An 11199-nucleotide genomic window follows, 5' to 3' on the forward strand; every position below is an offset into this window, starting at 1 on the left:
GCTGGCAGGCTGGACATTTGGGTAGATACTACTTCTAGTACCAGTATATCGCCAGAGTTCCATGCTAACATTTCCAACTGCTGTTGGTAATAACAGCAAAAGGTATATGTACATGTATATATATATTTGTTCGTTCGTTCATTCGTTCATTCATTCATGTCATTTCTACTTGGTTCTCCCTGTCCCCATTCCAGTACTGTGTGGTGAACTACTGAGCTACATTCTCAGTCCTTTTTATTTTGAGACATGGTCTTGCTAAATTGCCCAAGCTAATGTCAAACTTGTGATCTTCCTGCCTCAGCCTCCCAAGCAGCTGGGATTACAGGTGTACACCACCACACCTAGCTTGGTTATTCCTTAATCACATCAAATTTAATGACTTAATGTGAACTTATTATTTCATATTTTTCCTGCTCCTTTCCCGATTGCTCTTCAAACTTGACCCTTTCCCTGCTTTCTATCTTGGTTAACAACATAGTTAGAATCAGTGCTTACCTGGTAACTTTAAAATCATCCTTACCTATAATTAAAACCCTTTATTTAATGATTATAAATAATAAACTCTCAAAGATAGTGACCATGTTTCAAGCACTGTTATCTCATTCAATCTCCACAACTAACCTTCAAAGTTCTATTATTATATTCCAATAAAGATGAAAAAAATGGAAATCAAAGAGGTTAAGTAACTTACAGCTTAATAAGTAATAAAGACTAAATTCAAAGCCAGGTTTGCATTAGAGTTCAGGGTCTGTGCTGCCACAAAGTTCTGCTGATTTTATCTCTAAAATGTTTTGTCTTCTGATCCCTTACTTCTATCCCTACTGCTAACTGGGGTGATTTAAAGTCTCAATCATCTTTCACAAGGAATAATGCCAATAGTCTCCCATATCATTTCCTTCCTTCCAGGCTGAACCCCTACAATAAATTATCTTCACAGAAGACTTGATAATGCAACTGTCTTGTTTAAAAACAAAGGGTTTTTGTGAGATAGGTACAATTATTATCACTGGGTTCAGTGATAATAATTCAGTTCAGTTTTTTAGCCAGCACCAAAACCCAAAAACAAACATACACATAGACACAACACAAACAAACTATTCATGAATCCTTGCTTCCTTCAAATTAAGGGCAAACTATTTAGAATGTATTCATAAGATTCCTACAGCTGGGTTTTTTATTTTATTTTATTTTTTGTAGTTGTACAAGGGTAGTTGTAGATGGACAGCATGCCTTTATTTTTTTTGATTTTTGTATGCAGTGCTAAGGATTAAACCCAGTGCCTCACACATGCTAAGCAAATGCTCTATTACTGAGCTACAATCACAGCCCTATAGCTGGGTTCTTTATCCACATTCCCTATCCCATTGTCCCCAAGTATACATCCTTTCATGATGCAGCCACAATACTCCTTGTCCCTGTGCCTTAACTCTTGCTCCTCCTTGTACCTTCGATACCCCTTCTCTATTGGTTGTCCTGTTAAATGGCTGATGGCTTTGCTTAACTGTCAGTACAATTCTGTAGCATGACATTCATTCTAAGCAGATTAAGAAGTGACTTACTAGTGTTTAATAGCACCACCTTCCAATTTCTATTGAACTTTGTGGATAAAAGTCTTGTTTCTCCAAAGAAACAAGTGTGGTTCAGCGGTAGATCATACATATATGGGTCCTGCATTCAATCCTTAGAACCAAAATAAACACATAAACAAATAAAAAGCACTAACTCCACATTTAAAAGACCAGATGGCTTAACCCTTGGCAACTCATTTCTGTATCTATAAAAATGAAAGGCAAGAGTGGGATGTGATAATAATTGTACCTATCTCACAAGGAATGCACCACATTAGATCTAGGTTTGGGCAACATATTAAATAATAAATATTAACCATTATTATTATGGTTGTTTTACTTAAAAGTCACTTGCATTTCTCCTATCCTATTCTGTAAAATATTTGAGGTCTGCTACTGTGTTTCATGCACCTTTATATCCCCTAAAAGTGTTTATTATCACATGCTATAGGCACTGCACAAATGTTTGTTGACTGAATGAATTTTTAATTGAATAATGTCAATCAGTTCATTGACACTCATATTCATCAGCTTTGAGATTATGAACATTTACAAGTTTTTAACTTAACATTCATATTACCCCAAAATCACAATAAACAAAGAAAATGAAAGACCTACAGAAAAAAGTAGAAACTAGCCAAGACCCTGCAGCACAACTTGTAATCCCGGCTACTCAGAAGGCTGAGGTAGGAGGTTTACAAATCTAAGGGCAGCCTGGGTAACTTAGCAAGACCCTGTCATAAAAATAAAAACAAAATGGGCTGTGGATGTAGCTGAGTGGTAGAGCACTTCTGGGTTCAATTCCTAGTACCACAAAAATCCAAAAAACAAAACAAAAAGAGCATGAAGTTACTTATATATCCCCAAAGCCACAAACAACTTCACCTTGAGAAGAAAAAAAACAAAAACACAAAATATTAGTTCAATAACTAAAATGATCCAGTTTTCCAAAACATATTTTAAAACCTAAGTAATAGATATAGGACAATTAAATACCTTAGATTTAAGTCTCATCATTGTTCAGTGAATAGAAGAGTATAAATAACTTGCTAGATTAAAAAAAAAAGAAAAAAACAATGAATCTGGCTAAGATGTATACAGTTTGCAAATATTCTAAGTCTTGTGCCAAGGACCTACTGGCCTTGCTCTAGAAATTGATACAGAATGAACAAATTACATTGAAAGAAAAATTTTAAGTCTACAGTCTACACCCTGAATGCACCAAAGATCATCTTAAAAGAAAAATTTTTTGAAAACCAATAATTATAGGTGTCTCACACGTATAATCCCAGTGACTCAAGAGTCTAAAAGAAGGATCTCAAGTTCCAGGCCAACCTCAGCAACTTAGCAAGACTTTGTCTCCAAATAAAAACTAAAAAGGGCTGGGGACGTACCTCAGTGGTTTAGTACCCCTGGGTTTAATACCTAGTACCAAAAAATAATTAAACAAAAATAAAATAAATATTTGAGGGGCTAGGGCTGTAACTCAAACTTGCCCCTGAGTTACAGCCCTAGCCCCTCAAATATTTGCATGAGGCACTGAGTTCAATTCTCAGCACCACATAAAAGTAACAAATAAAACAAAACCATGCTGTCCATCTACAACTGCAAAAAATAAAAAAATATCTGAATCTAGTGAGAGAAATATGATTACATAAATAATTATACAGGGGAGAATAGACCAATATCCTGCATAGAAGAATTTCTAATAATTTATGTAGATACTCTATCCTCAAGCATGTGGAGCATTGCTGCCCATTCTGAAAGTGGATTTCTCAGAGTGACTTCATTCCAAAGAGAAGAGCATGGAAGGAGGGTAAGGAGAAAGCCCACAAGCACTACCTCAACCAGGTGATGAGGTTAAAGCTATTGGTTTGGTACTGTGGACCCTTGATATGTGATGAAAATAACATATCTCAAATCCCCAAACTCAGTTAATCATAAAGAAAAAATTTTAGACAAAACCCAATTGAGGGACATTCTACTAAATATATGACCACAACTATTCAAAACTGCGAAGAATGGCTGCAGTGTAGCTGAGTGGTAGAGCATGTATGCATGCTCTACCCTCAGCACAAAGAAAGAAGGAAGGAAGGTAGGAAGAAATGGGTGCGGGAGAGGAAAGAAGACACCATGATAAGTATAAGGGGTTATGCACACAGGGGATCCTGGGACAGAGGACATCAGGTAAAAATAAAGGAAATGTGAAAAAGCAAAGTTATTTAATAAATACCAATATTTATCCAGTATAATTAGTTATTAATTATAATAAATGAACTATTAATTATAACAAATGTATTTTTAATTATTAATTATACAAATTATAACAAAATGTTCTAAAATAAAGTTCACTTAAAAAAATGAAGTATCATTAAAAAAAAAGAAGAAGAAAAGAAAAGAAAAAGAGGTCTAAGCCTGTAATCCGGTGGGTTGGGAGACTGAGGCAGGAGGATCCTGATTTCAAAACCAACCTCAGGAAATTAGCAAGGCCCCAATCAACTCAGTAAGACCCTGTCTCTAAATAAAATACAAAAAGGACTGGGAATATGGCTCAGTGGTTGAGTGTCCCTGGATTCAATCCCTGGTACAGGAAAAAAAAAAAAAAGTATCTGAGCAGAGTATGGTGGTGTATCCTGTAACCTCAGCTACTCAGGAGGATGAGGAGGGAAGATCACAAGTTCAAGGATCATAAGTTCAAGACCAATTCTAAGAAACTTGATAAGACCTCTCAAAAAGGGGGGGAGGGGTGGGAAAGAGCAGGAAATGACCTTCAAAACCTATTATTAGTATTAGACATTTTCAAAAAAGGTAGGAGAGGTGGCTGAGGATGTTGCCCTGTAGTAAAGCACCCCTGGTTTCCATCTCTATTACAAAAAAGTAGGGAAGAAGTTTTTGACTATGATAAAATTAGTAATCTTAAAGAGATGTGGGGCATAAGAAAGAAATTTATTCAAACTTGCTCGATTAATAGATAGGGTAGTTGGTACATGGTCTCAGGTAACATGCAAAGGGATGATGGATTAGACTTGGAAGGAAAAAAACAGCCAACTTCAGGCTGGGGTTGTGGCTCAGCGGCAGAGCACTCGCCTAGCATGCGTGAGGGTCTGCGTTTGATCCTCAACACAACATAAAAATAAGTAAACAAAATAAAGGTATTGTGTCTAACCAAAAATAAATATTAAAAAAAAAAAAAACAAGGGCTGGGGTTGAGGCTCAGCGGTAGAGCGCTCGCCTAGCATGTGCAAGACCTGGGTTCGATCCTCAGCACCACATACAAAAAATAAATGAAAAATAAAGGTGTTGTGTCCAACTACAACTAAAAAATAAATAAAAAACAAACAACAACAAAAACAACAACAACAAAAAACAGCCAACTTCATTTAAAGTGGCTCCTCTTATCTCTGCTCTGAACATTTCTAGCATGTCTTCTGACCGACTTCCTCTATATATTTAGTTTGCTACCCCACAAGACATTTCCGCTGAAGCATGTACATCCCACTGGCAACTCCCCTCCATCTCTCAATTAAGGATTGGAAGAGCAGGGCATGGTGGTGCACACCTATATCCCAGTGACTGGGGAAGCTGAGAAAGGAGGGTCACAAGTTCTAGGCCAGCATGAACAACCTTATTGAGACCTTATTTCAAAATAAAAAATAACAAGAACTGGGGATATAATTCACTGGTGGAGCACCCCTGACTTCAACAGCAAAACAAAACAATTGGAAGAGAAAATGAACCATTTGCAGCAAGTCCGAGAAATCATTTATTTTCCTATCCCACTTTGATTAGGTAGTTACCTCTAGTTCCATTAGCTGTTGAGTAGAGCTATATGTATCCACTGGACATTCATGGGTTTGGATGGATTCTTGGAGGTAAGAGGTTAGGAGACAGGCAGAGCAGACCCCCTGTAACAATTATTAACCAGGACCCAAACCCACATTTTGGGTCTCCCAGTCGAATACTTTTCCTATCTGAATAAGCAACTTATTAAAATTACTAAGTGCCCAATGGCATACGCCTGTAATCCCAGCGAATCAGGAGACTGAAGCAGTAGGACCTCAAGCTCAAACCCAGCCTCAGCAACTTAGAAAAACCCTGTCTCAAAATAAAAAATAAAAAGTGCTGGGGATAGTTCTCACTGATTAAGCACTCCTGGGTTCAACCCCAGGTACCAAAACATTTTTTAAATACTTTTAAAAAATAAAATTACCAAAGTTAAAAAAAAAAAAGCTTTTTCCAGATTTTCCATTGAAAAGCTGCTAGCAAGACACACACATATCACACTCTGCATTAAAATAGTGTACTATGTACACATGAAAGATTTAACAAATTTCTACAGTACAAATAAGCAAAGTTAACATCCTTGAAGAACCTTCATTATTTTTCACAAAGAAAGCAAACTCTTCCTTAGGATTCTCTGAAGGGCCTGTCCACAGTTTAAATACATATAGGAAGATAGGGTAATTGTTTTCTCACATAAGTAGGATAAACTTTGGTTTTGGGGCAAAGGAAAGCTACTGATGTTCATTAACCAGGACAAGAAGAACAAAATGAAACTTCTGTGACAACTTTGTTACTCTAAACTTACAAAGGTAGAGAAATAGGGTATAATAACCCAAGAATAAACTAATTCAGAATGTAGTAATATTATTGGAATATGAAACACATGAAGTTTTTTTTTTTTTTTTTTAATATTCCTATATTCAACCTGTGCCATGGAGACCAACAGGTTTTTTTGGTTTTTGTTTTTTCTTGGTACTGGAGACTGATCCCAGGGGTACTTTACCACTGAGCCACATCCCCACCCCTTTTTATTTTGAGATACGGTCTCTAAATTGCTGAGTCTGGCCTGGAACTTGGGAGCCTCCTGCCTCAGTCTCCTGAGTCGCTGGAATTACAGGTGTGTGTCAACAGGACAAACCATCTCTTTTATTAATATCGTTACTATTAGTAACAGTAATAGATTCTCACCTTATTTGTCATAAACACTTGATCCCCAGGTGTTCACATGTACAGCACACTATCAGGAGTATATTTAGGATGCACTCCAGTAAATATATTAGACTTCTCATAGACGTGGCTAATCTAAACCAACAACAAAACTGAACTAAACATATCCAACTTCGGAACAACAAATTACTTACAGTGCACCTCAAATGGAATTCTCCAGAAAAAAATGTTTAATAAGGTTGGAAATTTCCAAAAAAAATTTTTTTCCAAACATTTTTGCAAGAGCTTTGGAGAAAAATGAGCACAAGGACACTTCGTGGGAATTTGATACATGAAGGGATAACATTCAAATACAAAATAAACTATTCTGAATTCCTACTGGTTGGGCTGGCATTTCTTAAAAAACAGTGGAGATGTTACGTTTTCATAATGTATTTATTTCATGGCAGCCCCGACATAAAAACTCCTCTTTGGTAATTCGAACTGGGTTAGTCGCAACGGTTTGAGCAGGTGCAGTCCAGAGAAAGACTTGCAGTTTATCCCTTTATCTCTTGAGAAATGGGTTTTGCAGCACGAGGTAGTTGCTCCCTGGAGCATCTATTCTCTGCCCTGTTCATCCAAACGGAGAAAACAAAGGACTCGATCCGGGAATCAAGCCCAGGTCACCAAGCCGCGGAGTCGCCCCGCGCTGGACCCCGAAGCTGTATGCCCCTTAGCTGGCGAGGCCCCAGCCTGATCGATTACGCACTCGGCGCCCCTTCGCACTGCAGCAGCTGCACCGTGCTGGCAGGCGAGGCCGGACGGACAGCGGCGTTGGTCCCTTACACACTCTCGGGGCGCCGGGCCCCCACACTCACCATCTCGATGATCTTGGTCTTGCGGCCCGTCTTCCTCTTCAAGGTGAATATGTACTGGGCCAGCACCACCCCCGCCACCAGGGCGCACACGCTGGCGCTTGCTACCGCGCCCACCCTAGCCACGGCTGCCCGATCCATGGACAGGCCCTAGTGTGCCTCCCGCCCGGAAAAGTAAAGGCCGCTAGCCAAGGCGGCGAGCCTCGGAAGCGCGGGAGCCGTGCACGCCGCAGAGGCACGACGCCCCGCCCAAAGCGCCGCTCTACGCGGGCTCGCCCTGGAGAGGCCCCGCCCACGAGGGCCGAGGGGTGGGGCCTGCGCCCGGATCCCCGGTGGGCGGTGGGGCTTTCCCACAGCCTTGTTCTAAGGAACTGCCACAAACAGAGAGAACTGCGCTAATTCTCTCTGCTGAAATCTAGTAGGCAGTGCTAACGAGCTCCGCCCAGTTGACATCGGATTCCAGTCGCGGCCCACCCAGAAACCGGTCCCGCCTCCTGGGCCTCAGCCTCTCTGGACTACAGCCCCCAGTGGGCTGCGCGGCCGCAGCGTGTGACTTGCGCAGTAGCGTCCGTTGTAAAGTGCTAGAACAGGGCGAGGGCTTGGAGTTTGGCTTTACTGGGGAGGTGTCCCTTCCGCTGGCCAGCCCTTTTCTGCTATCTCGCTGTCGCCGCCTCCTGCATCTTTCCCTCCTCTGTGTTATCAGCTTGACTTACAGTTGTTCTCGCCTGCCGGTCTCTTCCAGGGGATAAATGTTTCCCCTGCTTGTCTTTGGGGGGTGACGGGATACAGGGGAAGCTGGGCACCGTGTTGCACGCCTGTAATCCCAGCAACTCGGGCGACTGAGGCAGGTTCCAGGTCAGTCTCATTTTGCAAGGCCCTAAGCAATGAAGCGATATCTTGTCTTAAAAAGTAAATAAATAAAAAGGGCTAGGGATGTAGGTCAGTGATAAAGGGCCCCTGGGTTCAAAAATCCCAGTTCATCCTGCACCCCCCCCCAAAAAAAAAGAAACCTAATAGGAGAAAAACAGTTTACATACGTGCTTATGGGAGGGCCACAAAAATACGACACTCAAAGAAATGGCCAAGTGATTGAGGTTTATATATCATCCTGAGCCACTGAAGGGAAGAAGAATTTGATGGTTCTGTTACTGGCTTGGTGGGTTCTTGTGCCCTTCATCAGTAGAATCAGATATAAAGACACAACTGCATTGGAAACAAGAGTAAATTGGAACTTCTTGTTCTGGCAGAAGGGAGAAACAGCATTGGCCAAGAGAATATCAAGCTAGTTTCAAAGAGAGATAGTCTGACAAACGTGAAAGGTGGTAGGAGTGGCGTTTTAAGTGCTTTCAGTAAACATCAACCTTGAGGAAGTAGTCAGTGGTTCATCTTATTGTCAGTATTTCATACTAATGCCATGTCCTGGATAAACATCCTTTCCCCTGTGATGAGGATGAATTGACGTAGCTGTTAAGAGAAGATATAGGCGAGGAGTGGAAGAAAACACAAATCTTGGAGGTCCCAGGAATTTGCTGTTTTATTGACACTTCAACAGTTTTATTCATTATGTTGTTTGACCTTGGATACTCAGGAGGAGAGTATCTTGGTTTTAGTGATGCACCTAGTTTCTGATGCTGACAAGACAGTGAATAAGAGGATAGGAAAAGGCACATAGCATGCTCTGAATAGCTAAAAAGCCATGATTTAAGATGGGAGAGCAAGGAAAAGCACATCCCTGGCTTTCAATAGATAAGAAACTATGAGTTAATGTTCCTGGAGTACCTTTGCTTGTTTGATATGTGGGGGAGCAAGTTTGGGGGCACAAGCTATATCATTTGACCCCACCCCCAGTTTTTACTGTTAATCTTAAGGGGGTACTGCTTTTCATGGTGGTCCTATAAGGGGTGGTGAAAGAAAATTATGGGCTGGGCTAGTGGGGCATGTCTGTAATTACATAACTTGTGGGGCTGAAGCAGGGATCACAAGTTCAAGGCCAGCCTCAGCAATTTAGCAAGATCCTATTAAAAAAAAAAAAAGATTAGAGTTGTAGCTCAGTGGCAAAGCACCCCTGGGTTAAGTCTTCAGTTTAAAAGAAGAATTACATGAGAAGTAATATATTGTGACTAAAGAAAGGTTGCCTTGTGCACATGCAAGTCTTGGAGCTGAGAAGTAACTCAGTGGTATAAAGCCTGTCTAGCACTGGTGAAGAATGGAAAGTTTTTCAGGTGATAAAAAGTTGTCTATTTCTTTTTCTTTCTTTTTTTCTTTGTACGTGTGTGTGTGTGTGTGTGTGTGTGTGTGTATGCGCATGCGCCAGGGAGTGAGCTCAACCCTATTTTGTATTTTATTTACAGACACTGAGTTGCTTAACACCTCACCATTGCTGAGGCTGTCTTTGAACTTGCTATCCTCCTGTCTCGGCCTCCCAAGCCACTGGGATTACAGGCGTACACCCAGCAAAAGTTGTCTATTTCTGGTATAGACACCTTTACCAATGAAAATGGCATTTATAGATGTAAATATTCTCTACACAAAAGAGGTTTCTTAATTTAAACAGTTGAAGAGGAGTAGTTAAATATATTTTCCTGCTTTAACTGGTTCTCTCTCTCATATTGTATCACTGAGCTACATCCCTCATCCTTTTTATTTTTATTTTTAGTCAGGATCTTACTGAATTGCTGACAGTCTTCGATAAATCCTTGAGGCTGGCCTTGAATTTGTGGCCTTCCTACCTCAGTCTTGAGTCACTGGGATTACAGATGAGTGCCATCACCCCTGGCAAATTAAGATTTTTTTTTCCATTACTGGGAATTGATCAAGGGTTTCTCACATGCTAGGCAGGTGCCCTGATGTTACTGAAAACTTGGTCCTTGTCCCCAGTACTAATTCATGCCAATTTAATAATGAGGACACAGTTGAGAAAAAGGAAAAAGAAGTTTTATTGCTTTGCTAGCAAAGGAGAAGCACAGAGGACCCCAGGCAATTTAGGTGTGCTTTGACAGTAGGAGGAGGAAAGGGTGTCTCTTCCCAGGTGTGCCCAGATGTTGTGTTGAAATTCACTTGTTAATTTGGGAGATAGTCACTTCCTAGATCTTCCAGTGACATCTCCTTCCTGTGGTAGTTGTACACTGAAGGACCTGTAACTCAGCCTAGGAGAGGAAAAGGTAATCTTGTTCCCTCCCACACCCCACCTCCACTCCCTAGTTAGGAGAGAGAGAGGGTGTTGTGAGGGGGCAAAATTGTGACGTGTATGCAGTCCAGGGAGAAATAAAGAATGTCCACATGCTTCTGCCCCTTTTGAAAGGGTAAAGTTTCTAAGCTGGAAAGCTTGAATGTAAAAGATTAGGTATTATTAAGTTCCTCTGTTACACCCAGAACTTGGAATTCCTGAGATAGTTAAAACAACGCCCTACTGGCCATTTAGCCTAGGGCCCTGTGCAGTTCCTCACAGGGCCCAAACCAATCAGTTTGAATGTGTAACCCGCTTATGAATGACCAATCACCCTCGCCCGACCTGTTCCCGCCAATCACGTCTCAGAGTTGTTGTTCAATTTCCCCGCGCCTCATGATGATTTGTTCTGATGTATGCAAAGCCCACCGCCCTCTCCAAAAAGTGTACTTAAGCTCCACCTGACCTCCGTTCTGGGCTCTGGGCTGCTCTCCCTTCTTGAGTAAGCACGGAGCCCCAGCGCGCTGGAATGGATCCCCAATAAATCCCCTTTTGCCAATTGCATGGAGTAAGTCTCTTGTGTGGTCTCTCCCTCCGACGCTCCGCCGGACCCCTCTTACACTTTCAATGCTTTATTCACTCAAATTACTCAATACAATTT

At 41.0% G+C, this 11199-nt stretch overlaps 1 protein-coding gene across 2 annotated transcripts in view; it reads right to left on the reverse strand.

Annotated features, from left to right (window-relative positions):
* Positions 1 to 7784, reverse strand: part of Nt5c3a (5'-nucleotidase, cytosolic IIIA) — a 49053-nt gene extending 41269 nt beyond the window's left edge. The window contains exon 1 of one of the 2 annotated variants that reach the window (XM_026401558.2): positions 7376 to 7784. In XM_026401558.2, coding sequence (XP_026257343.1) covers positions 7376 to 7513 — 138 coding nt within the window. In that variant the 5' untranslated portion in view covers positions 7514 to 7784. The remainder of the gene's footprint in view (positions 1 to 7375) is intronic. The other variant, XM_026401560.2, reaches the window with a different exon arrangement.
* Between the last annotated feature and the right edge of the window lie 3415 nt (positions 7785 to 11199).

Source organism: Urocitellus parryii, chromosome 3, assembly GCF_045843805.1.
Source record: "Urocitellus parryii isolate mUroPar1 chromosome 3, mUroPar1.hap1, whole genome shotgun sequence".
NCBI lineage: Eukaryota > Metazoa > Chordata > Mammalia > Rodentia > Sciuridae > Urocitellus > Urocitellus parryii.